Source organism: Oncorhynchus masou, chromosome 9 (assembly GCF_036934945.1).
Source record: "Oncorhynchus masou masou isolate Uvic2021 chromosome 9, UVic_Omas_1.1, whole genome shotgun sequence".
Lineage (NCBI taxonomy): Eukaryota > Metazoa > Chordata > Actinopteri > Salmoniformes > Salmonidae > Oncorhynchus > Oncorhynchus masou.
Genome location: NC_088220.1, coordinates 10,199,301 through 10,227,293, shown reverse-complemented (window position 1 = coordinate 10,227,293; position 27,993 = coordinate 10,199,301). Strand labels below are relative to the sequence as shown.

The window sequence follows — 27,993 nt, the reverse complement described above, 5'->3', positions numbered from 1 at the left end:
GAAAAAGTAACTCAAAACATACAGGGCGGTGTTTCAGGCCTGGACTAAAAATAACTTTCATTGGAAATTATCTTAATCTGAGTCCATTAAACTGTCTTCATCCTAGTCCAGGAAAATTACCCCATAATGCAATACTATTTGATTCATCAGCAACAAAATCTTGTTTCTTTACACAAGATGTATTGAGCACCATGCATGTTGTAGGCAAACACCCTGAGCCTTGTTGAAGTATAGCATGTTAGGGTTCTAAGGTAGGGATCTGGGTTCCTTAGGCAGTCTATGGCTCTCAGTGGAATGTTCTCTGTTCTCTGCCAAGTTTCATCCAGCCAACTGCACTGTGAAGGAGAACGGTGATGAGGAAGAGCTCCACGATCTCCTGACAAACCTCTTGAACTGTGCCCAGGTCATCTACTCTCGTCCCCTCCCTGCCGCTCATCACAAACAACCCTAGAGCTTTGCTGAGAGGACTGATGGAAACTCTGCATAGTCCAGTACCTCGTATTGTTATTGATTGTATTATTTAAATGGATGATGACAGTTATTTTTGTACTATTTATTAATAAATTAACTTGTAAAAGTGGCAAAATTGTATTTTTGTAAATGTGGTTTATTAAGTGTGTTGATACTACTGCACCATAGATTTTCTAGACTTGACCCATTTTCTAGACTTGACCCATAACATTAAACTATTTCATATGTGAATTCTTGGCAGTGACCATGCCGTTAAAGCATCAATCACTCATTCACATTTATTTTATAAAGCCCTTTCTACATCAGCAGTTCTCACAAAGTGCTTTAGAGATACCTAGCCTAAATCCCCAGAGAGCAAGCAATGAAGAAGCACAGTGGCTAAAAAAAACTCCCAAGAAGGCAGGGAGAAACGTAGAGGAAGAAACCTAGAGGAAGAAACCTAGAGGAAGAAACCTAGAGGAATAAACCTAGAGGAAGAAACCTAGAGGAAGAAACCTAGAGGAAGAAACCTAGAGGAAGAAACCTAGAGGGAGAAACATAGAGGAAGAAACATAGAGGAAGAAACCTAGAGGAAGAAACCTAGAGGGAGAAACCTAGAGGAAGAAACCTAGAGGAAGAAACCTAGCCTGATTCCAATCTTAAAACATGCTACATACGGCAACTAGACAAATCACACGGCAACTAGACAAATCACACGGCAACCAGACAAATCACAAGGCAACCAGACAAATCACACGGCAACCAGACAAATCACACGGCAACCAGACAAATCACACGGCAACCAGACAAATCAAATCTAAAGAGACAAAGAAAGAGAGTGAGATTAGACATGTGCAATAATTTAATAAATTAACAAAATACAGGGGGGGGGCTCAGTAATGTAAACATTTTAAATACAGTAAATTCCAAAATGAAGACACTTTGCTTCCACTACAATACACCATGAACGATGAGCTGAAAAGGACGTAATCAAAGCGTGCCAAAAAAATGTCTTAGTTAGTGTTTAATGGGCGATTACTATATAGACGGGTTAGCTGACATCAGGAAATGATGTGCGTCTCGACAAGACAGAAGTCTGTGTGGCGCTACGATTCTGAACATTCAGATAGCGAACGACAATGACAGAAAGCTGCAACGTGGGGAATCGTAAGAGGCTGGTTTCAGCTCGTAGTATCTTATTAATATCACGGTTTATTTTGAGGTGTTTCGACTGATGTCACGTCCATGCTAATATGGTGAAAATACCCTCGCCAACCAACAACTGTAAGGATGCATTTTAAAGATAAGCGCTCATTGTGCAAATGTATTAGTTTTCACTAAACATTTGGAGACTAAATATAGTGTAGTTTGTCCCATTGTTGCGCACTCGTCTATGGAAGCGGTATGGCATGCATGTCCTACCCTTCAGACAGAAAGAAGGAAACTAAAGCTTAAAGCACACTTTAGACTCCCATAGGTTTGATGCTTGAAATAAGGGCATTATGACCTGTGGTGCACATATCAATCATTTCTGGAATAGTTTTTTTGTTAAAGGCCATCAGATGTATCCATTACATCCTGCCAGTAGGAGTAGTGACATCGTCATCTCAAAACAGTGTTTGTTGTTGTCGTGGCTTTCGTCTTTGAAGACCTGTTCAAAAACCATGGCTTGTGCTCATCATAGACGCATTTTCTACGTCCCAAATGGGACCCTATTCCCTATTTAGTGCACTACTTTTGACCAGAACATTACAGGACACCCTATGAGCCCTGGTCAAAAGTAGTGCACTATAATGGGAATAGGGTTTCATTTGTGACGCAGGTTGTGTGTTGCCCACTGAACTGTGCTCGATGACTACATTAAGACTCAACATTAAGCTGACTATCCTCAACAAGCCTCCCTTTATTATAATACAAGGTCCTCTTGACTTGAGCAGTCTAAGGGGCAGGTCCAAATGACACCCTATTCCCTATTTAGTGCACTACTTTTGACCAGGGCTCATAGGTTATCCCATAGGGCTCTGGTCAAAAGTAGTGCACTAAATAGGGAATAGGCTGCGCCATTTGGGACGCTAACTAAGTCCTACAGTAGTTTCTGCTGCCTGCTCCCTCCTTCCCTGACCGACCAACCGTTTCCTCTCCTCCCTTCACATTTAAAACCTTACTTGGCTATACAGTGTATTAAGAAAATCTTTTTAAATAACGACAATAAAGATCTTCATGTTCAACTATTGACTGACTGACTGTTGTTCATTCTAAGGTAAAGTAGTGTAGATTCATTGACTGACTGTTGTTCATTCTAAGGTAAAGCAGTGTAGATTCATTGCAGTACATGGGGCTCCAGCCCTGATTGGCTCTCTCACTGCAGCAGGGATTCCATCACAGCCTCGGGCTTCGCTGATCTTTTCCTGTCAGGAGATAGGAGGAGGGTTTCATCACAAATGGCACCCTTTCCCTATATAGTGCACTACTTTTGAACTAGGCCCATAGGGAATAGGGTGCCATTTGAGACGCAAATGAGATGATCATGGGGTTAATATACACGGAGTATACAAAAGAACACCTGCTCTTTCCATGACAGACTGAACAGGTGAATCTGTTATTGATGTCACTTAAATCCACTTCAAATCAGTGTAGATGAAGGGGAAGAGACCAGTTAAAAATGATGTTTAAGCCTTGAGACAATTGAGACATGGATTGTGTTTGTGAGCCATTCAGAGAGTGAATGGGCAAGACAAAAGATTGAAGTGCCGTTGACCAGGGTATGGTAGAACAGGGTATGGTTCAACAGGGTATGGTTCAACAGGGTATGGTTCAACAGGGTATGGTTCAACAGGGTATGGTTGAACAGGGTATGGTTGAACAGGGTATGGTTGAACAGGGTATGGTTCAACAGGGTATGGTTCAACAGGGTATGGTTCAACAGGGTATGGTTGAACATGGTATGGTAGAACAGGGTATGGTAGAACAGGGTATGGTAGAACAGTTTCCCGTGTGTATCAAGAATGGTTCACCACCCAAAAGATAGAGCCAATTTGACAACTATAGGAAGCATTGGAACCAATACGGAGCAACATCCCTGTGGCACGCTTTCGACCCCTTGTATATGCCCTGAGGAAGTGAGGCTGTTCGGGGGGTAAAAGGATGTTCAATATTAGGAAGGTGTTCCTAATTATTTGTCCACTCAGTGTATTAGTACTGTTATCCTGGTTGGTATATTAGTAGTGTTATCCTGGTTGGTGTATTAGTACTGTTTTCCTGGTTGGTATATTAGTACTGTTATCCTGGTTGGTATATTAGTAGTGTTATCCTGGTTGGTGTATTAGTACTGTTTTCCTGGTTGGTATATTAGTACTGTTATCCTGGTTGGTATATTAGTAGTGTTATCCTGGTTGGTGTATTAGTAATGTTATTCTGGTTGGTATATTAGTAGTGTTATCCTGGTTGGTATATTAGTAGTGTTATCCTGGTTGGTATATTAGTAGTGTTATCCTGGTTGGTATATTAGTAGTGTTATCCTGGTTGGTGTATTAGTACTGTTATCCTGGTTGGTATATTAGTAGTGTTATCCTGGTTGGTATATTAGTACTGTTTTCCTGGTTGGTATATTAGTAGTGTTATCCTGGTTGGTATATTAGTAGTGTTATCCTGGTTGGTATATTAGTAGTGTTATCCTGGTTGGTATATTAGTTATCCTGGTTGGTATATTAGTACTGTTATCCTGGTTGGTATATTAGTAGTGTTATCCTGGTTGGTATATTAGTAATGTTATCCTGGTTGGTATATTAGTACTGTTATCCTGGTTGGTGTATTAGTACTGTTATCCTGGTTGGTATATTAGTAGTGTTATCCTGGTTGGTATATTAGTACTGTTATCCTGGTTGGTATATTAGTAGTGTTATCCTGGTTGGTATATTAGTAATGTTATCCTGGTTGGTATATTAGTACTGTTATCCTGGTTGGTATATTAGTAGTGTTATCCCGGTTGGTATATTAGTACTGTTATCCTGGTTGGTATATTAGTAATGTTATCCTGGTTGGTATATTAGTACTGTTATCCTGGTTGGTATATTAGTAGTGTTATCCTGGTTGGTATATTAGTAGTGTTATCCTGGTTGGTATATTAGTAGTGTTATCCTGGTTGGTATATTAGTAGTGTTATCCTGGTTGGTATATTAGTAGTGTTATCCTGGTTGGTATATTAGTTATCCTGGTTGGTATATTAGTTATCCTGGTTGGTATATTAGTAGTGTTATCCTGGTTGGTATATTAGTAGTGTTATCCTGGTTGGTATATTAGTAATGTTATCCTGGTTGGTATATTAGTACTGTTATCCTGGTTGGTGTATTAGTACTGTTATCCTGGTTGGTATATTAGTAGTGTTATCCTGGTTGGTATATTAGTACTGTTATCCTGGTTGGTATATTAGTAGTGTTATCCTGGTTGGTATATTAGTAATGTTATCCTGGTTGGTATATTAGTACTGTTATCCTGGTTGGTATATTAGTAGTGTTATCCCGGTTGGTATATTAGTACTGTTATCCTGGTTGGTATATTAGTAGTGTTATCCTGGTTGGTATATTAGTAATGTTATCCTGGTTGGTATATTAGTACTGTTATCCTGGTTGGTATATTAGTAGTGTTATCCTGGTTGGTATATTAGTAGTGTTATCCTGGTTGGTATATTAGTAGTGTTATCCTGGTTGGTATATTAGTAATGTTATCCTGGTTGGTATATTAGTAATGTTATCCTGGTTGGTATATTAGTACTGTTATCCTGGTTGGTATATTAGTAGTGTTATCCCGGTTGGTATATTAGTACTGTTATCCTGGTTGGTATATTAGTAGTGTTATCCTGGTTGGTATATTAGTAATGTTATCCTGGTTGGTATATTAGTACTGTTATCCTGGTTGGTATATTAGTAGTGTTATCCTGGTTGGTATATTAGTAGTGTTATCCTGGTTGGTATAGTAGTACTGTTATCCTGGTTGGTATATTAGTAATGTTATCCTGGTTGGTATATTAGTAGTGTTATCCTGGTTGGTGTATTAGTACTGTTATCCTGGTTGGTATATTAGTACTGTTATCCTGGTTGGTATATTAGTAATGTTATCCTGGTTGGTATATTAGTAGTGTTATCCTGGTTGGTATATTAGTACTGTTATCCTGGTTGGTATATTAGTAGTGTTATCCTGGTTGGTATATTAGTAGTGTTATCCTGGTTGGTATATTAGTAGTGTTATCCTGGTTGGTATATTAGTAGTGTTATCCTGGTTGGTATATTAGTAATGTTATCCTGGTTGGTATATTAGTAGTGTTATCCTGGTTGGTATATTAGTACTGTTATCCTGGTTGGTATATTAGTTATCCTGGTTGGTATATTAGTACTGTTATCCTGGTTGGTGTATTAGTACTGTTATCCTGGTTGGTATATTAGTAGTGTTATCCTGGTTGGTATATTAGTAATGTTATCCTGGTTGGTATATTAGTACTGTTATCCTGGTTGGTATATTAGTAGTGTTATCCTGGTTGGTATATTAGTAGTGTTATCCTGGTTGGTATAGTAGTACTGTTATCCTGGTTGGTATATTAGTAATGTTATCCTGGTTGGTATATTAGTAATGTTATCCTGGTTGGTATATTAGTACTGTTATCCTGGTTGGTATATTAGTAGTGTTATCCTGGTTGGTATATTAGTACTGTTATCCTGGTTGGTATATTAGTACTGTTATCCTGGTTGGTATATTAGTACTGTTATCCTGGTTGGTATATTAGTACTGTTATCCTGGTTGGTATATTAGTACTGTTATCCTGGTTGGTATATTAGTACTGTTATCCTGGTTGGTATATTAGTACTGTTATCCTGGTTGGTATATTAGTACTGTTATCCTGGTTGGTATATTAGTAATGTTATCCTGGTTGGTATATTAGTAATGTTATCCTGGTTGGTATATTAGTAGTGTTACCCTGGTTGATACTACCACTATTGTTCATGGTGGATAACGATGTACCGGCAGCAGCTGGGAGACAGGCGGTGGTGCTGGTTTACCTTCGTCCAGTCTTGGGCCTACTACTCTTGGAGGTCCTGGGCCTCTCCAGCTTCATCAGTGACTGTCTCATACTCTCCTCTGTGTAGGCCAAGTACACATGAGACAGGTCCACCTCAAACGGCTGGTGGGGAGAGGGAGAGAGGAAGGAGAGGGGGATAGAGAGAGGGTGGAGGAGGAACATAAAGAGAGGGTCAAATAATATTATCCAGATGCACTATGCTTGCCTGTCTTCTTATGTCGGTGTGAACGAAGAACTCACATCTTTTTCTTTCTTGTCCGGCACGGGGGTCTGTTTTCTCATGTTGTTACCAGTGTACGCTACACACTTCTGAGGACCAACAAGTAAACAATGTCATAAGCATGAGGCAATCACACCAACGTGGCTCTGTACTGTCTATGTTAATGGAGAAACTCCCTCCCCTTAGCCTGACTATTCTCAGGTTAAATATTCCACTGTGGCTGAATGCAGAACTCACCAGCTGCCATTCCCCAATGTCCTCATTCCACTGTACATAGTTCTCAATCATCTCCTGCACCAGACAGGAAGAAGCAGGAAACATATTAGCATCAGTGCTAACTAAATACGCTCTCACACAAACATAAATGGACAGACACACATATCCACACAGGTCTACGACATGTAGACAGACACACACACACACACACACACACACACACACACACACACACACACACACACACACACACACACACACACACACACACACACACACACCTGGTATTCCTGTGGGATGAAGCTGTCTATGATGAGCATCTGCAGTCGTAGCTCTCTGCTGAGGTGGCGGATATTCTCCAGCAGGCCCTCGATCTCCCGGTGATGCTCCTGCTGCAGGTCGGCCATCTGACAACACAACAACAACCTCTCAACAACCACAAGACTACCACTGAACCAACGGCGTGTGTTGACGAAGATATGAGCCAATGCCGTGTGTTGACGAAGAAATGAGCCAATGCCGCGTGTTGACAAAGAAATGGGCCAATGCCGCGTGTTGACGAAGAAATGAGCCAATGCCGTGTGTTGACGAAGAAATGAGCCAATGCCGTGTGTTGACGAAGAAATGAGCCAATGCCGTGTGTTGACGAAGAAATGAGCCAATGCCGCGTGTTGACAAAGAAATGGGCCAATGCCGCGTGTTGAAGAAGAAATGGGCCAATGCCGCGTGTTGACGAAGAAATGAGCCAATGCCGCGTGTTGACGAAGAAATGAGCCAATGCCGCGTGTTGACGAAGAAATGAGCCAATGCCGCGTGTTGACAAAGAAATGGGCCAATGCCGCGTGTTGACGAAGAAATGAGCCAATGCCGTGTGTTGACGAAGAAATGAGCCAATGCCGTGTGTTGACAAAGAAATGAGCCAATGCCACGTGTTGACGAAGAAATGAGCCAATGCCACGTGTTGACAAAGAAATGGGCCAATGCCGTGTATTGATGAAGAAATGGGCCAATGCCGTGTATTGACGAAGAAATGAGCCAATGCCGTGTGTTGACGAAGAAATTAGCCAATGCCGTGTATTGATGAAGAAATGGGCCAATGCCGCGTGTTGACAAAGAAATGGGCCAATGCCGCGTGTTGACAAAGAAATGGGCCAATGCCGTGTGTTGACGAAGAAATGAACCAATGCCGTGTATTGATGAAGAAATTAGCCAATGCCGTGTGTTGACAAAGAAATTAGCCAATGCCGTGTGTTGACGTGACTGCTTCTGGACAATTCCATACGAAATGTCCACAAAGATATGCATGATCTTTTGGATCTTTCTGAAATTAGAGCCACAGAAAATGTCCTTTTGGTGAAGGATGTTTAGCATACCTTTGAAGTCTGTATCCTAAATAATTATTGAGAATGTATGAACTATATGTGTTATACACTGAGTGTACAAAACATTAGGAACACCTGCTCCTTCTATGACAGACTGACCAGGTGAATCCAGGTGAAAGCGATGATCCCTTATTGATGTCACCTGTTAAGTCCACTTCAATCAGTGTAGATGAAGGGGAGGAGACAGGTTAAAGGAGGAATGTTAAGCCTTGAGACAATGGAGACATGGATTGTGTCTGTGTGTCATTCAGAGGGTGAATGGGCAAGACAAAAGATTGAAGTGCCTTTGAACAGGGTATGGTAGTAGGTGCAAAGCGCACCGGTTTGTGTCAAGAACTGCAACGGTGCTGGGTTTTTCACGCTCAACAGTTTCCCGTGTGTATCAAGAATGGTCCACCACCAAAAGGACATCCGGCCAACTTAACACAAAACTGGGAAGCATTGGAGTCAATATGGGCCAACATCCCTGAGGAAAGTTTTCGACACCTTGTAGAGTCCATGCCCCGTTGAATTGAGGCTGTTCAGAGGGCAAAGGGGGGTGCAACTCAATATTAAGGTGTCCTTAATGTTGTGTACAGTCAGTGTATGTGTTAATGAAGTAATGGACCAATGAGGTGTGTTAATGAAGTAATGGACCAATGAGGTGTGTTAATGAAGTAATGGACCAATGAGGTGTGTTAATGAAGCAATGGACCAATGAGGTGTGTTAATGAAGCAATGGACCAATGAGGTGTGTTAATGAAGCAATGGACCAATGAGGTGTGTTAATGAAGTAATGGACCAATGAGGTGTGTTAATGAAGTAATGGACCAATGAGGTGTGTTCATGAAGTAATGGACCAATGAGGTGTGTTAATGAAGTAATGGACCAATGAGGTGTGTTAATGAAGTAATGGACCAATGAGGTGTGTTAATGAAGTAAATGAACCAATGAGGTGTGGTAATGAAGTAATGAACCAATGAGGTGTGTTCATGAAGTAATGGACCAATGAGGTGTGTTAATGTTCTGCTCCTGCTGCAGGTCATCCACAACACAACAAGGCCCCAGTCCTGTGTTTGAACCCACTATATAGTGCACTAGTTTTCACCAGAGTCCTGTGGGACTTGGACATTCTTACCTCTGACTTGGCAGCCATCAGCATGGTCCAGACTTTCTTCAGCTTCTTGGTCTTCCCCTGAGCCTCCTCCTGCAGACTGGAGTACTTCTCTTCCATGTCCAGACGCTCCGCCTGCATGGACGCCACAAACAAGACAGGGAGTTTTGGATTTCATTTCATTTATTTAAATCATTAAAACGGGAAACCTCACCACTTTTGAACCTCATTAATTATCTCCACGTAGATACTGGTTTGGTGCTGGAGATACTGAATCTGACGTTAAAAATGTGTAAAGAACATAGGAGACTGGTCCGCCGGAGACAACAGAACATGCAGAAACACCTGAAGGCTTTTCCCCCTGATGGAAACAAGATGGGAGTATTTTGGTATTTTATTAGGATCCCCATTAGCTGTTGCAAAAGCAGCAGCTACTCTTCATGGGGTCCAACACAGAACATGAACCATAATACAGAATGACATGAAACAGAACATCATTAGACAAGAACAGCTCAAGGACAGAACTACGTACATTTTTAAAAGATACTCTATTCCCTATGTAGTTCACTGCTTCTGACCAGAGTCAGTTTGTAGCTTTTATTATGTTCAATTCCTCTGCTCATCGACAGATGCCATTGCCATTTTCAGGGAAAGCAAAGCAGGCACCTTATCTGAACAAGTAAGGTGCTGACATGTGTGACTTAATAGACTTTAAAGGCAGTGGTTTTCAAACTTTTTCAGCATGGACTCGATTTTTTTCACCAGAAATTCTGGCAACCCCACCCCACCCAAAATGTAATAACTACCTTAAAAAAAAATAATAATATATATTTTTTAAATGAATGACATCCTTAAAAATATATTTTAAAAAATCAAATCAAATGAAAAAGTTACAATTCCTGACATTTTCATCTCTCATGAAAATTACAAGAACCATTAAATACATTTACTCATCTTTCTCCACAACAACATAAATATATTGTCCCATAAAATAATCTGTAGTCTCAATTTTTGTCCCTCCCCCGTCATAGGGCTCTAGTCAAAAGTAGTGCACTATGTAGGGAATAGGGTGCCAGTTGGACATGGGACAGTTGTTTATACGTTATGACTCATTTTGTTTCCCAATATGCTGGGCATATGCCATGTCACCAAAATATCACCCCTCATCAGCGTCACTTATCACTGAGAATCAACCCCGCTCAAACAGTCAGAGGAAGTGTAGTGGTGAGTGTTTTGATGCAGAAATGAGACATGTCAGATGAGCAAGGGGAGTTAACCACTAAGCCATGTATTTACAACTCTTTAGTTGTCTGAACTATGACCCTGGCTACCCTCGACCATGTACTGTAGATTATATCATATTCTGTGATAGAACTGCTTCTCCTCCAGTTGAGTTGATGGTATGGTGTACAGTGCCTCCAGGAAGTATTCACAACCCTTGTCTTTTTACAAATGTTCTTGTGTTACAGCCTGAATTTTGAAAAAAACAAACATAACTCCACTTTGACATTATGGGGTATTGTGTGTTGGCCAGTGACACAACAATCTAAATTTGATCTATTTCAAATTCAGGCTGTAACAACTAAACGTGGAAAAGGTAAGAGGGTCTGAATACCTTCTGAAGGCCCTGTAACACAGTGTGTAAGACGGTGTACCTCCTTCTCCTCTAGCTCTCTGCGGAGCTGCTCAGCCCTCCTGCGTCTCTCCTCTAGCTCATTGTTAGACTCCTGCAGTAGTTTCTCCTGCTCCTCAGCCTTGGCCAGGAGGTCCACTCCTCCTACGATCACCTTCTTCTCCAGGGCTGACAGCTTCTCCAGCAGCAGGTGATGCTCCTGCCTGGGAGAAGGAGGTTAGAGGTCAGGGCTCAGTAGATCTGAAAATAGCTTTAGGAGGCTAGATGGAGTTTCTGACATATTCCTTAAACCCTTCTAGTGGTCTCTGATCGACAAGAGGGCATCCAGAGGTATCTAGGTGTGGGGCTAACGTTAGATAATATTTCAAAGCAGTAGATTATTCTTCAACCGTGATTTCTGGAAAACTTGGGAACATAGGGAATGTTTGTAACCCCAGACTCACTGCGCTTTGAGGAGATCCTTCTCTCTCTTCTCCAGTTCTGCCCTGACCTTGTTCCTCTCCTCCTCCTCCATGTCCAGCGTGGCTTCTAGCTCCTTCCTCTCCTCCTCGATCTTCGCCTGCATCTCCACCATCTTGTTAGGAGAAACCTTCTTCTTCTTCTTCCCTTTAATAATAACAATAATAATAATAATAATAATAATAACAATAATAATAATAATAACAATAATAATAATAATAACTTTAATAATAACAGTGATCGTCATCTATTTGACTTATAGAACCATCCCCAAAGTCCACAGCCATCATCAAATCAAATCAAATTTTAATAGTCACATGCGTCAAAATGCAACAGGTGTAGACCTTACAGTGAAATGCTTACTTACGAGCCCCTAACCAACAATGCAGTTACATTTTTTTACAGCGGGAAACTGGTACACGAGTCAATGTGCGGGGGCAACGGTTAGTCGAGGTAATTGACAGTACACAGAGATGATAACATCATGGATGTTTCTTAATGCCGTGTCATTGTTTAGTTCCCACCACCTCAACCCACCCACTAAGGGTGGAAGTTTCCCCTCTGTACAGAATGCTGATCTCAGATCTGCATCTCAGGGGGAACATCACCCTACACCCAACCCAGTCTGATTCGTAGGTTTGCTTAGACAGCACTAGTCTGACTCCAGATCTGTTTGTGCTTATCTTGCCAACATCTATGGTCATTGTCACACTGTGCACAAACAGACCTGGGACCAGGCTAAGACAACACATCATAGTACAACGGTCAATTAGTCAAATATTAGATTTAATACACTCTCAACGTGTTAGATAGTAGCTGCTCTTCTACAGAGCAGTAAAAACAGTATCGACATGAATTAGCTGATGAGACAGCAGTCAATACTTTCTGGAGAAGATATTCATCAGATTTAGAGCAGGAAGTTAAAGGGTGATTTTAAAAGAACCTCTGTGTATGTCCCAACTGACACCCTGTGCCCTTTATAGTGCTCTACATTTGCACAGAGCCCTATGAACCCTGGTCTACAGTAGTGCACTACCCTATGGACCCTGGTCAAAAGTAGTGCACTACCCTATGAACCCTGGTCAAAAGTAGTGCACTACCCTATGGACCCTGGTCAAAAGTAGTGCACTACCCTATGGACCCTGGTCAAAAGTAGTGCACTACCTTATGGACCCTGGTCAAAAGTAGTGCACTACCCTATGGACCCTGGTCAACAGTAGTGCACTACCCTATGGACCCTGGTCTACAGTAGTACACTACCCTATGGGCCCTGGTCAAAAGTAGTGCACTACCCTATGGACCCTGGTCTACAGTAGTACACTACCCTATGGGTCCTGGTCAACAGTAGTACACTACCCTATGGGTCCTGGTCTACAGTAGTACACTACCCTATGGGTCCTGGTCAACAGTAGTACACTACCCTATGGGTCCTGGTCTACAGTAGTACACTACCCTATGGGTCCTGGTCTACAGTAGTACACTACCCTATGGGTCCTGGTCAACAGTAGTACACTACCCTATGGGTCCTGGTCTACAGTAGTACACTACCCTATGGGTCCTGGTCTACAGTAGTACACTACCTTATGGGTCCTGGTCTACAGTAGTACACTACCCTATGGGTCCTGGTCAACAGTAGTACACTACCTTATGGGTCCTGGTCAGCAGTAGTACACTACCCTATGGGTCCTGGTCTACAGTAGTACACTACCCTATGGGTCCTGGTCAACAGTAGTACACTACCCTGTGGACCCTGGTCTACAGTAGTACACTACCTTATGGGTCCTGGTCAACAGTAGTACACTACTCTATGGGTCCTGGTCAACAGTAGTACACTACCCTATGGGTCCTGGTCTACAGTAGTACACTACCCTATGGGTCCTGGTCAACAGTAGTACACTACCCTATGGGTCCTGGTCAACAGTAGTACACTACCCTATGGGTCCTGGTCTACAGTAGTACACTACCCTATGGGTCCTGGTCAACAGTAGTACACTACCCTATGGGCCCTGGTCAACAGTAGTACACTACCTTATGGGTCCTGGTCAGCAGTAGTACACTACCCTATGGGTCCTGGTCAACAGTAGTGCACTACCCTATGGGTCCTGGTCAACAGTAGTACACTACCCTATGGGCCCTGGTCAACAGTAGTACACTACTCTATGGGTCCTGGTCAACAGTAGTACACTACTCTATGGGTCCTGGTCTACAGTAGTACACTACCCTATAGGTACTGGTCAACAGTAGTACACTACCCTATGGGTCCTGGTCTACAGTAGTACACTACCCTATGGACCCTGGTCTACTGTAGTGCACTACCCTATGGGTCCTGGTCAACAGTAGTACACTACCCTATGGGTCCTGGTCTACAGTAGTACACTACCCTATGGACCCTGGTCTACTGTAGTGCACTACCCTATGGGTACTGGTCAACAGTAGTACACTACCCTATGGGTCCTGGTCTACAGTAGTACACTACCCTATGGACCCTGGTCAACAGTAGTGCACTACCCTCTGGGTCCTGGTCAACAGTAGTACACTACTCTATGGGTCCTGGTCAACAGTAGTACACTACTCTATGGGTCCTGGTCAACAGTAGTACACTACTCTATGGGTCCTGGTCAACAGTAGTACACTACCCTATGGGTCCTGGTCAACAGTAGTGCACTACCCTATGGGTCCTGGTCTACAGTAGTACACTACCCTATGGGTCCTGGTCAACAGTAGTACACTACCCTGTGGACCCTGGTCAACAGTAGTACACTACTCTATGGGTCCTGGTCTACAGTAGTACACTACTCTATGGGTCCTGGTCTACAGTAGTACACTACCCTGTGGGTCCTGGTCAACAGTAGTACACTACCTTATGGGTCCTGGTCAGCAGTAGTACACTACCCTATGGGTCCTGGTCAACAGTAGTACACTACCCTGTGGACCCTGGTCTACAGTAGTACACTACCCTATGGGCCCTGGTCAACAGTAGTACACTACCCTATGGGTCCTGGTCAACAGTAGTACACTACTCTATGGGTCCTGGTCAACAGTAGCACACTACTCTATGGGTCCTGGTCAACAGTAGTACACTACCCTATGGGTCCTGGTCTACAGTAGTACACTACCCTATGGGTCCTGGTCAACAGTAGTACACTACCCTATGGGTCCTGGTCAACAGTAGTACACTACCCTATGGGTCCTGGTCTACAGTAGTACACTACCATATGGGTCCTGGTCTACAGTAGTGCACTACCCTATGGGTCCTGGTCAACAGTAGTACACTACTCTATGGGTCCTGGTCTACAGTAGTACACTACCCTATGGGTCCTGGTCAACAGTAGTACACTACCCTATGGGTCCTGGTCTACAGTAGTACACTACCATATGGGTCCTGGTCTACAGTAGTGCACTACCCTATGGGTCCTGGTCAACAGTAGTACACTACCCTATGGGTCCTGGTCTACAGTAGTACACTACCCTATGGGTCCTGGTCAACAGTAGTACACTACCCTATGGGTCCTGGTCAACAGTAGTACACTACCCTATGGGTCCTGGTCTACAGTAGTACACTACTCTATGGGTCCTGGTCAACAGTAGTACACTACCCTGTGGACCCTGGTCAACAGTAGTGCACCATAAAGGGAACAGGGAGCCATCTGAGAACCAGTTTCTAGACAAAGTGCAGGCCTCAGGCCTCCTTCTAACTTAAGCTCAGGGCAGTTATTTCCTCTTCAGATATTCATAAGTCAAGCAGGTCTCTCTCTGAGACATGGACATGAAGACGTACGTGATGGGAAAGACCTTGACAGAGACGCAGTACAGTCATTCATATTGACTGACCGACTCAACCATAGATTTCATTCCGTTGATGATTTTCTTTTCTTTTTTTTCGCTTTAAAAGCTGGTTAGTCAATTCAATTAGTTTGATAATTTAAAAACATTCTATAGTTCACTGAAAGACATTGCAAATATAACCTGGTCCCAGATCTGTCTGACAACTAGAGTAAAGAAGTTGCCTGGGCACATACAGATCCAAGACCAGACCAGAGACATTGGCTGTATCCCAAACGGCTCCTTAACTATTTTGTGCACTACTTTTGACCCGGGCCAAAAATGTGGAGAATAGGGTACAGTTTGGAACACAGCCATTGATTGTGGTCAGTTGAGAGTTATTTGTCTATAGAGGATGTTTTGGCACCAACCTCTGTCTTCTTGTATTAAGAGGAGAATAGCGAGTCAGAGTCAAACAGGAAGCATTTTGCATCAGCAGGAGAAAGAAGAGATTACACAGTGAGCGGGAACAGTCTTATAGATTCTACAAAGAGGAGGCACAGACACACCCAAACAGAGAGACAGAACGAGATAAAGGGAGAGATAAACCGACAGAGGGAGCGAGGCAGACAGACAGAGGGAGAGAGGCAGACAGACAGAGGGAGAGAGGCAGACAGACAGAGGGAGAGAGGCAGACAGACAGACAGACAGACAGACAGAGGGAGAGAGACAGACAAACAGAACGAGGGAGAGACAGACAAACAGAACGAGGGAGAGACAGACAAACAGAACGAGGGAGAGACAGACAAATTGAGAGGCACAGAAACCCAGTAGTAGTGTTGATATAGTGGTTAGATTGACATGTAGCAGTAGTGTTGATATAGTGGTTAGATAGACATGTAGCAGTAGTGTTGATATAGTGGATAGATAGACATGTAGCAGTAGTGTTGACATAGTGGATAGATAGACATGTAGCAGTAGTGTTGATATAGTGGTTAGATAGATAGACATGTAGCAGTAGTGTTGATATAGTGGATAGATAGATTGACATGTAACAGGCTGGGTACCTTCTACCTATAGGACTGGCAGGGCAAGCTGGGTACCTTCTATATATAGGACTGGCAGGGCAGGCTGGGTACCTTCTATATATAGGACCGGCAGGCTGGGTACCTTCTATATATAGGACTGGCAGGGCAGGCTGGGTACCTTCTATCTATAGGACTGGCAGGGCAGGCTGGGTACCTTCTATCTATAGGACTGGCAGGGCAGGCTGGGTACCTTCTATCTATAGGACTGGCTGGGTACCTTCTATCTATAGGACTGGCTGGGTACCTTCTATCTATAGGACTGGCAGGGCAGGCTGTGTACCTTCTACAGTGCCTTGCGAAAGTATTCGGCCCCCTTGAACTTTGCGACCTTTTGCCACATTTCAGGCTTCAAACATAAAGATTAAAACTGTATTTTTTTGTGAAGAATCAACAACAAGTGGGACACAATCATGAAGTGGAACGACATTTACTGGATATTTCAAACTTTTTTAACAAATCAAAAACTGAAAAATTGGGAGTGCAAAATTATTCAGCCCCCTTAAGTTAATACTTTGTAGCGCCACCTTTTGCTGCGATTACAGCTGTAAGTCGCTTGGGGTATGTCTCTATCAGTTTTGCACATCGAGAGACTGAAATTGTTTCCCATTCCTCCTTGCAAAACAGCTCGAGCTCAGTGAGGTTGGATGGAGAGCATTTGTGAACAGCAGTTTTCAGTTCTTTCCACAGATTCTCGATTGGATTCAGGTCTGGACTTTGACTTGGCCAACAACTGGATATGTTTATTTTTGAACCATTCCATTGTAGATTTTGCTTTATGTTTTGGATCATTGTCTTGTTGGAAGACAAATCTCAGTCCCAGTCTCAGGTCTTTTGCAGACTCCATCAGGTTTTCTTCCAGAATGGTCCTGTATTTGGCTCCATCTATCTTCCCATCAATTTTAACCATCTTCCCTGTCCCTGCTGAAGAAAAGCAGACCCAAACCATGATGCTGCCACCACCATGTTTGACAGTGGGGATGGTGTGGTCAGGGTGATTTGCTGTGTTGCTTTTACGCCAAACATAACGTTTTGCATTGTTGCCAAAAAGTTCAATTTTGGTTGCATCTGACCAGAGCACCTTCTTCCACATGTTTGGTGTGTCTCCCAGGTGGCTTGTGGCAAACTTTAAACGACACTTTTTATGGATATCTTTAAGAAATGGCTTTCTTCTTGCCACTCTTCCATAAAGGCCAGATTTGTGCAATATACGACTGATTGTTGTCCTATGGACAGAGTCTCCCACCTCAGCTGTAGATTTCTGCAGTTCATCCAGAGTGATCATGGGCCTCTTGGCTGCATCTCTGATCAGTCTTCTCCTTGTATGAGCTGAAAGTTTAGAGGGACGGCCAGGTCTTCTTGGTAGATTTGCAGTGGTCTGATACTCCTTCCATTTCAATATTATCGCTTGCACAGTGCTCCTTGGGATGTTTAAAGCTTGGGAAATCTTTTTGTATCCAAATCTGGCTTTAAACTTCTTCACATCAGTATCTCGGACCTGCCTGGTGTGTTCCTTGTTCTTCATGATGCTCTCTGCGCTTTTAACGGACCTCTGAGACTATCACAGTGCAGGTGCATTTATACGGAGACTTGATTACACACAGGTGGATTGTATTTATCATCATTAGTCATTTAGGTCAACATTTGATCATTCAGAGATCCTCACTGAACTTCTGGAGAGAGTTTGCTGCACTGAAAGTAAAGGGGCTGAATAATTTTGCACGCCCAATTTTTCAGTTTTTGATTTGTTAAAAAAGTTTGAAATATCCAATAAATGTCGTTCCACTTCATGATTGTGTCCCACTTGTTGATTCTTCACAAAAAAATACAGTTTTATATCTTTATGTTTGAAGCCTGAAATGTGGCAAAAGGTCGCAAAGTTCAAGGGGGCCGAATACTTTCGCAAGGCACTGTATATATAGGACTGGCAGGGGGAGACTGGGTACCTTCTATCTATAGGACTGGCAGGCTGGGTACCTTCTATCTATAGGACTGGCAGGCTGGGTACCTTCTATCAATAGGACTGGCAGGGCATGCTGGGTACCTTCTATCTATAGGACTGGCAGGCTGGGTACCTTCTATCAATAGGACTGGCAGGGCATGCTGGGTACCTTCTATCTATAGGGCAGGCTGGGTACCTTCTATCTATAGGACTGGCAGGGCATGCTGGGTACCTTCTATCTATAGGACTGGCAGGCTGGGTACCTTCTATCAATAGGACTGGCTGGGTACCTTCTATCTATAGGACTGGCAGGGCAGGCTGGGTACCTTCTATCTATAGGACTGGCAGGCTGGGTACCTTCTATCAATAGGACTGGCAGGGCAGGCTGGGTACCTTCTATCTATAGGACTGGCAGGCTGGGTACCTTCTATCTATAGGACTGGCAGGCTGGGTACCTTCTATCTATAGGACTGGCAGGCTGGGTACCTTCTATCTATAGGACTGGCAGGCTGGGTACCTTCTATCTATAGGACTGGCTGGGTACCTTCTATCTATAGGACTGGCTGGGTACCTTCTATCTATAGGACTGGCAGGCTGGGTACCTTCTATCTATAGGACTGGCAGGCTGGGTACCTTCTATCTATAGGACTGGCTGGGTACCTTCTATCTATAGGACTGGCAGGGGGAGACTGGGTATCTTCTATCTATAGGACTGGCAGGCTGGGTATCTTCTATCTATAGGACTGGCAGGCTGGGTACCTTCTATCTATAGGACTGGCAGGCTGGGTACCTTCTATATATAGGACTGGCAGGGGGAGGCATGCAAGCAGGGGAGGTTAACATTAGGACTGGCAGGGCGGGCAGGCAGGGGAGTTTAACATTAAGAAGGGGTAGTTGGTTAGCCTGTTCCTGATGTATACAGGCTCCTCAGAGTAGGTGTTGATCTAGGAGCAGGTCCCATTGTCCATAAAAGCATTATGATATAGGCCTAAAAGCCAAAACAGATCCTAGATCAGCACTCTCAACTCGGAGATGCTTTGTGAATACAGTCCCTGGAACATATTAACTAGCAGTTGGTGGTTGGGTTGGTAGTGCAGACAGCAAGCTGCTCCCACTCACTAGTCTGAGCCTTGGGTTTCTCCTCAGTGGTCTGTGCCTCTATAGAGGAGTCTGAGCTACTGATGCTGCTGCCACTGCCTGCAACACAGAGTAGAGTAGACACTCAACAGGGACACGTCAGACACAGAGAGGGGCGATGGAAGGATGGGGAGAGAAAGAAAGAGAGAGGCGATGGAAGGATGGGGAGAGAGAGAAAGAGAGAGGCGATGGAAGGATGGGGAGAGAGAGAAAGAGAGAGGCGATGGAAGGATGGGGAGAGAGAGAAAGAGAGAGGCGATGGAAGGATGGGGAGAGAAAGAGAGAGGAGAAAGCGAGGAAGATCAAGGGGTGGGATCCTGTAAAAAGAGCAACAAACCTGGAGCCAATCAGCCGAGAGGCCAATCCTAAAGGCTTTATATAACCTGGAGCCAATCAGCCTAGAGGCCAATCCTAAAGGCTTTATATAACCTGGAGCCAATCAGCCTAGAGGCCAATCCTAAAGGCTTTATATAACCTGGAGCCAATCAGCCTAGAGGCCAATCCTAAAGGCTTTATATAACCTGGAGCCAATCAGCCGAGAGGCCAATCCTAAAGGCTTTATATAACCTGGAGCCAATCAGCCTAGAGGCCAATCCTAAAGGCTTTATATAACCTGGAGCCAATCAGCCTAGAGGCCAATCCTAAATGCTTTATATAACCTGGAGCCAATCAGCCTAGAGGCCAATCCTAAAGGCTTTATATAACCTGGAGCCAATCAGCCTAGAGGCCAATCCTAAATGCTTTATATAACCTGGAGCCAATCAGCCGAGAGGCCAATCCTAGGACTGGCATGGGTACCTTCCTATCTATAGGACTGGCAGGCTGGGCTTTATATAACCTGGAGCCAATCAGCCTAGAGGCCAATCCTAAAGGCTTTATATAACCTGGAGCCAATCAGCCTAGAGGCCAATCCTAAATGCTTTATATAACCTGGAGCCAATCAGCCGAGAGGCCAATCATAAATGCTTTATATAACCTGGAGCCAATCAGCCTAGAGGCCAATCCTAAAGGCTTTATATAACCTGGAGCCAATCAGCCGAGAGGCCAATCCTAAAGGCTTTATATAACCTGGAGCCAATCAGCCTAGAGGCCAATCCTAAAGGCTTTATATAACCTGGAGCCAATCAGCCGAGAGGCCAATCCTAAATGCTTTATATAACCTGGAGCCAATCAGCCTAGATGCCAATCCTAAATGCTTTATACAACCAGCAACATTTAGCAAGGCATGGAGAGTGGATGCACACACACTAGGGCTGGGCGATATTACTTTCATTTGAATGTATATTTTAGTTCCATGTTCCACACCCCTGAATAACAAGAATCGATGTTAAAAAAAACACCAATAGGGAAGTTAACATTTCAGCTCCTCAAATTGCAGATTTGTACCCAAAGGGGCATTTTCATAGACAGATCAGTATAGTTGTAACCAAAGGGGCATTTTCATAGACAGATCAGTATAGTTGTAACCAAAGGGGCATTTTCATAGACAGATCAGCATAATTGTAACCAAAGGGGCATTTTCATAGACAGATCAGCATAATTGTAACCAAAGGGGCATTTTCATAGACAGATCAGTGACTATTGCAAAAACGCAGATTCAACTATGTTGATAAAATAATGAAATTATTAGTGGGTCTGATGGTTGTGGAAGACTTATAAATCGGGAATTCATCAGATTATTGCTGACTGTTTGAAATGCGGTCAATTTGACTTAAATTGTACATTTACATTTAAGTCATTTAGCAGACGCTCTTATCCAGAGCGACTTACAAATTCGACTCTCTGTCTCTCTCTGTCTCTCTCTGTCTCTCTTTGTACAACAAAGTTAATTTTGAGAAACCATTCAAACAAATCTAGATATACAGTGTACTAAACATGACATTCAGAGCATCCCCTTCAGAAGAGCCTCAATGTCTTTGTCATGGCATGGAGTCTCCAAGGTGTCGAAAGCGTTCCACAGAGATGCTGGCCCATGTTGATGCCAATGCTCCCCACGGTTGTATTAAGTTGGCTGGATGTCCTTTGGGTGGTAGACCATTTTTGATCCACACGGGAAACTGTTGAGCGTGAAAAACCCAGCAGCGTTGCACATCTTGACACAAACCGGTGTGCCTGGCACCTACTACCATACCTTGTTCAAAGGCACTTAAATATTTTGTCTTGTCCATTCACCCTCAATGGCTCACGTACACAATCTATGTCTCAATTGTCTCAATGCTTGAAAATCTGATTGAAGTGGATTTAACAAATGGCATCAAAAAGGGGTCATATCTTTCACCTGGTCAGTCTATTTCATTAAAAGAGCAGGTGTCCTCTGTGTATATTGTGAATCGTCCATAAGTAAATAAATAATATATATATATTTGTAGGTCATATCACCCAGCCCTCTAATACACTAAATAATGCAGTGCAGAACCATAGCAGTTCTGTATTTCATTTTCAATAAATGTGCAAAGCATTTCAAAAGACATGTTTTCACTGTGGGCTGTTGTGTATAGAAGGGTGAAAGAAAAACATATTTCATCCATTTTGAATTCAGGCTGTAACACAATGTGGAATAAATAAAAGGGAGTAAATACATTGAAGGCACCGAGTCATATTTACCACCTTTGGTCTAACATAAAGGGCAGATTTTTTATTTTCTCTCTCTCTCTCTCTGTCTCTCTCTCTCTCTCTCTCTCTCTCTGTCTCTCTCTCTCTCTCTGTCTCTCTCTCTCTCTCTGTCTCTCTCTCTCTCTCTGTCTCTCTGTCTCTCTCTGTCTCTCTGTCTCTCTCTCTCTCTCTCTCTCTCTCTCTCTCTCTCTCTCTCTCTCTCTCTCTCTCTCTCTCTCTCTCTGTCTCTCTCTCTCTGTCTCTCTCTGCTCTGTCTCTCTGTCTCTCTCTCTGTCTCTCTGCCTCTGTCTCTCTGCCTCTGTCTCTCTGCCTCTGTCTCTCTGCCTCTGTCTCTCTGCCTCTGTCTCTCTGCCTCTGTCTCTCTGCCTCTGTCTCTCTGCCTCTGTCTCTCTGCCTCTGTCTCTCTGCCTCTGTCTCTCTGCCTCTGTCTCTCTGCCTCTGTCTCTCTGCCTCTGTCTCTCTGCCTCTGTCTCTCTGCCTCTCTGCCTCTGCCTCTCTGCCTCTGTCTCTCTGCCTCTGTCTCTCTGCCTCCCTCTCTGCCTCCCTCTCTGCCTCCCTCTCTGCCTCCCTCTCTGCCTCCCTCTCTGCCTCCCTCTCTGCCTCCCTCTCTGCCTCCCTCTCTGCCTCCCTCTCTGCCTCCCTCTGTCTCTCTCTCTCTGTCTCTCTCTCTCTGTCTCTCTCTCTCTGTCTCTCTCTCTCTGTCTCTCTCTCTGTCTCTCTCTGTCTCTCTCTCTGTCTCTCTCTCTCTGTCTCTCTCTCTGTCTCTCTCTCTGTCTCTCTGTCTCTCTCTCTGTCTCTCTCTGTCTCTCTCTCTCTGTCTCTCTCTCTCTCTGTCTGTCTCTCTCTCTCTCTCTGTCTCTCTCTGTCTCTCTGTCTCTCTCTCTCTCTGTCTCTCTCTCTCTCTCTCTCTCTCTGTCTCTCTCTCTCTCTCTGTCTCTCTCTCTCTCTCTGTCTCTCTCTCTCTCTGTCTCTCTCTCTCTCTGTGCGATTATTTAGAAAAGGGGACGCTGACTCATTTTAGTCATCAGGAAATAAGCCCACATTAAATAATCATGACAAACATCTCGCTGACAACTTTTGGAGCCAATATGTTTTACATGTGTGGAGAGTTAACTTTGATGATAGCATCAACCACAAATGGTTAAGATAAGCGTATGTAGAAGCATTCATGAATCAGCTTTCCCCCCACCCCCAGATTGCATCTTTCTGCTGTAGTGCTGGAAGCAAGTTTCCATAAACAAACCCCAACTTCTCTGAAACATATTTTATTCATATATTCCGTTTTTAAAAAGCAACATGGGGACTGGGGAACAGTTCTCTGCTACATCCCAAATAGCATCCTGTTCCCTATATAGTGGACTCCTTCTAACCAAAGCCCAGTACAGTTCAGAAGCCAAAGGCCATTCACAGAGAACTAGTACCCTTCAAAGTAGCCTAGTGAACTTCATAAGGAGCCAAAGTACTATTAGCAGACTCCTGTTGGGAGAGAGGGAGAACGGGGCCCCTTACCTCTCCGCTTCCTTTGTCCCTCTCTTCCCTCGTCATCTCCTTCATCCATGTCTTCTGATCCACTGCCCTCCGACCCGGAAATCTCTTCCCCTGGAACAGCAGAACAGAATTCAGTTCTAAACTCTCCTTAAAACCTTAGTGCAGGCTAACTCTCCTTAAACCCTTAGTGCAGGCTAACTCTCCTTAAACCCTTAGTGCAGGCTAACTGTCCTCAAACCCTTAGTGCAGGCTAACTCTCCTTAAACCCTTAGTGCAGGCCAACTGTCCTCAAACCCTTAGTGCAGGCCAACTGTCCTCAAACCCTTAGTGCAGGCTAACTCTCCTTAAACCCTTAGTGCAGGCCAACTGTCCTCAAACCCTTAGTGCAGGCCAACTGTCCTCAAACCCTTAGTGCAGGCCAACTCTCCTCAAACCCTTAGTGCAGGCCAACTCTCCTCAAACCCTTAGTGCAGGCTAACTCTCCTTAAACCCTTAGTGCAGGCCAACTCTCCTCAAACCCTTAGTGCAGGCTAACTCTCCTTAAACCCTTAGTGCAGGCCAACTCTCCTCAAACCCTTAGTGCAGGCCAACTCTCCTCAAACCCTTAGTGCAGGCTAACTCTCCTTAAACCCTTAGTGCAGGCCAACTCTCCTCAAACCCTTAGTGCAGGCTAACTCTCCTTAAACCCTTAGTGCAACCAACTCTAGTGCAGGCCAACTCTCCTTAAACCCTTAGTGCAGGCCAACTCTCCTCAAACCCTTAGTGCAGGCTAACTCTCCTTAAACCCTTAGTGCAGGCCAACTCTCCTTAAACCCTTAGTGCAGGCCAACTCTCCTCAAACCCTTAGTGCAGGCCAACTCTCCTTAAACCCTTAGTGCAGGCCAACTCTCCTCAAACCCTTAGTGCAGGCTAACTCTCCTCAAACCCTTAGTGCAGGCTAACTCTCCTTAAACCCTTAGTGCAGGCTAGCTCTCCTTAAACCCTTAGTGCAGGCTAACTCTCTTTAAACCCTTAGTGCAGGCTAACTCTCCTTAAACCCTTAGTGCAGGCTAACTCTCCTTAAACCCTTAGTGCAGGCTAGCTCTCCTTAAACCCTTAGTGCAGGCTAACTCTCTTTAAACCCTTAGTGCAGGCTAACTCTCCTTAAACCCTTAGTGCAGGCTAACTCTCCTCAAACCCTTAGTGCAGAATAACTCTCCTTAAACCCTTAGTGCAGGCTGACTCTCCTTAAACCCTTAGTGCAGAATAACTCTCCTTAAACCCTTAGTGCAGGGTCAATCTCCTTAAACACTTAGTGCAGGCTAACTCTCCTCAAACACTTAGTGCCCTTAAAGACTTTGGACCCAATCCTAACTTGAACACAGAAGTGTGTGTGTCATATTACAACTCCTGTCCCAAATGAAGACAGCATCAATAGAGAGGACCACTAACTGACCTTCTTGGAGTTTCTTCCTAAGCTCTTCGATCTCCTTCTGGAACTGCCGTAGCAGGGCATCCTTGGGGTCTTCATTGATCCGGGCTTTGTTCTTGATGTTCTTGGCCCGGTTGGCGTAGCGCAGCGTGCTGATGGTCTCGTCGTAGTTGTAGTCCGCTGGGCCGATGTTCGCACACTGACCGTGGAGAAGGTTTATGACAATACATATCACGACAGAGCAAAACCTTTCTATGAGAGAACAGCAAGGGACGAGAGCTTGGTCGACTTAATCAAAATAAATGGAATATTTGTATATTTATTTATAATAGTGTTCTAATGTGATTCCAGTTGGATGTAAGTTGCTATTTAATCTAATATATCTCCAGGCAATAAGACTGATAAATAGCTAACAAAATAGATACACAGACTGAGTTAAGCTTGTATCTTTATTGACCTTTTATTACTGCCCTGTCTCTAAACACACTCACAGGGTCGTACACACACACACTCACAGGGCCCTACACACACACTCACAGGGTCGTACACACATACTCACAGGGCCCTACATGCACACTCACAGAGCCCTACACGCACACACACACTCACAGGGCCCTACATGCACACTCACAGAGCCCTACACGCACACACACACTCACAGGGTCGTACACACATACTCACAGGGCCTTACACACTCACAGGGCCCTACATGCACACTCACAGGGCCCTGCATGCACACACACACTCACAGGGTCGTGCATGCACACTCACAGGGCCCTACACACACACTCACAGGGTCGTACACACACACTCACAGGGCCCTACACACTCACAGGGCCCTACATGCACACTCACAGAGCCCTACACACGCACACACACACTCACAGGGTCGTACATGCACACTCACAGGGCCCTACACACACACTCACAGGGTCGTACACACACACACTCATAGGGCCCTACACACTCACAGGGTTGTATACGCACACTCACAGGGCCCTACACACACACACTCACAGGGTCGTACACACTCACAGGGCCCTACACACACACTCACAGGGCCGTACACACACACTCACAGGGCCCTACACACTCACAGGGCCCTACACACACACACTCACAGGGCCCTACACACTCACAGGGCCCTACACACACACTCACAGGGCCGTACACACACACTCACAGGGCCCTACACACTCACAGGGCCCTACACACACACTCACAGGGTCGTACACACACACTCACAGGGCCCTACATGCACACTCACAGAGCCCTACACGCACACACACACTCACAGGGTCGTGCATGCACACTCACAGGGCCCTACACACACACTCACAGGGTCGTACACACACACTCACAGGGCCCTACACACTCACAGGGCCCTACATGCACACTCACAGAGCCCTACACGCACACACACACTCACAGGGTCGTACATGCACACTCACAGGGCCCTACACACACACTCACACACACTCACAGGGTCGTATACGCACACTCACAGAGCCCTACACACACACTCACAGGGCCGTACACACACACTCACAGGGCCCTACACGCACACACTCACAGGGCTCTACACACACACACACAGGGTCGTACACGCACACTCACAGGGCCCTACACGCACACACACAGGGTCGTACACGCACACACTCACAGGGCCCTACACGCACACTCACAGGGTCGTACACGCACACTCACAGGGTCGTACACGCACACTCACAGGGTCGTACACGCACACTCACAGGGTCGTACACACACACACACACCCACAGAGCCCTACACACACACTCACAGGGCCCTACACACACACACACACACACACACATAGGGCCCTACACACACACACACACATAGGGCCCTACACACACACATAGGGCCCTACACACACACACACACACAGGGGCCTAAACACACACACACACAGGGCCCTACACACACACACACACACACAGAGTCCTACACACACACTCACAGGGCCCTACACACACACACACACACACATAGGGCCCTACACACACACACACACACACACACACACACACACACACACACACACACACACACACACACACACACACTCACAGGGCCCTACACACACACACACACACACACATAGGGCCCTACACACACACACACACACACACACACACACACACACACAGACAGGGCTCTACACACACACACACACACACACACACACACACACAGGGCCCTACACACACTCAGGTAGATAGGGCCCTACACACACACACACACACTCACAGGGCCCTACACACACACACACAGAGCCCTACACACACACACACACACTCACACACACGGAGCCCTACACACACACAAAGGGCCCTACACACACTCACTCCATCATCTTATCACTCACACTTATATCCTGTTGCCTAGTTCCCTTTCCCCTATACATATCTACCTCCATCACTCCAGTATCCCTGTTGCCATACCACTATACATATCTACCTCCCTGTCCCCTATACATATCTACCTCCCTGTCCCCTTACCCCTATACATATCTACCTCCATCACTCCAGTATCCCTGTTGCCATACCACTATACCTATCCCCTATACATATCTACCTCCATCACTCCAGTATCCCTGTTGCCATACCCCTATACCTATCTACCTCCCTGTCCCCTATACATATCTACCTCCATCACTCCAGTATCCCCGTTGCCATACCCCTATACCCATCTACCTCCCTGTCCCCTATACATATCTACCTCCATCACTCCAGTATCCCTGTTGCCATACCACTATACCTATCCCCTATACATATCTACCTCCATCACTCCAGTATCCCTGTTGCCATACCCCTATACCTATCTACCTCCCTCTCCCCTATACATATCTACCTCCATCACTCCAGTATCCCTGTCCCCTTACCCCTATACATATCTACCTCCATCACTCCAGTATCCCTGTTCCCATACCCCTATACATATCTACCTCCCTGTTCCCTTACCCCTATACATACCTACCTCCCTATCCCCTATACATATCTACCTCCATC

At 44.8% G+C, this 27,993-nt stretch overlaps 1 protein-coding gene across 4 annotated transcripts in view; it reads right to left on the bottom strand.

The window, feature by feature from the left end:
• Positions 1 to 1,299: 1,299 nt before the first annotated feature.
• LOC135545509 (kinesin-like protein KIF3A) overlaps positions 1,300 to 27,993 on the bottom strand; it is a 34,925-nt gene continuing 8,231 nt past the window's right edge. For 2 of the 4 annotated variants that reach the window (XM_064973149.1, XM_064973151.1), the window contains 11 exons: positions 24,986 to 25,160; positions 23,572 to 23,661; positions 19,432 to 19,509; positions 11,508 to 11,670; positions 11,087 to 11,267; positions 9,456 to 9,566; positions 7,238 to 7,363; positions 6,978 to 7,031; positions 6,761 to 6,829; positions 6,501 to 6,622; positions 1,300 to 2,858 (listed from right to left, as the gene is read on the bottom strand). In XM_064973149.1, coding sequence (XP_064829221.1) covers positions 2,810 to 2,858; positions 6,501 to 6,622; positions 6,761 to 6,829; positions 6,978 to 7,031; positions 7,238 to 7,363; positions 9,456 to 9,566; positions 11,087 to 11,267; positions 11,508 to 11,670; positions 19,432 to 19,509; positions 23,572 to 23,661; positions 24,986 to 25,160 — 1,218 coding nt within the window. In that variant the 3' untranslated portion in view covers positions 1,300 to 2,809. Of the gene's footprint in view, positions 2,859 to 6,500; positions 6,623 to 6,760; positions 6,830 to 6,977; positions 7,032 to 7,237; positions 7,364 to 9,455; positions 9,567 to 9,645; positions 9,793 to 11,086; positions 11,268 to 11,507; positions 11,671 to 19,431; positions 19,510 to 23,571; positions 23,662 to 24,985; positions 25,161 to 27,993 lie in introns of those variants that run through there. The other 2 variants (XM_064973150.1, XM_064973152.1) reach the window with 2 other exon arrangements.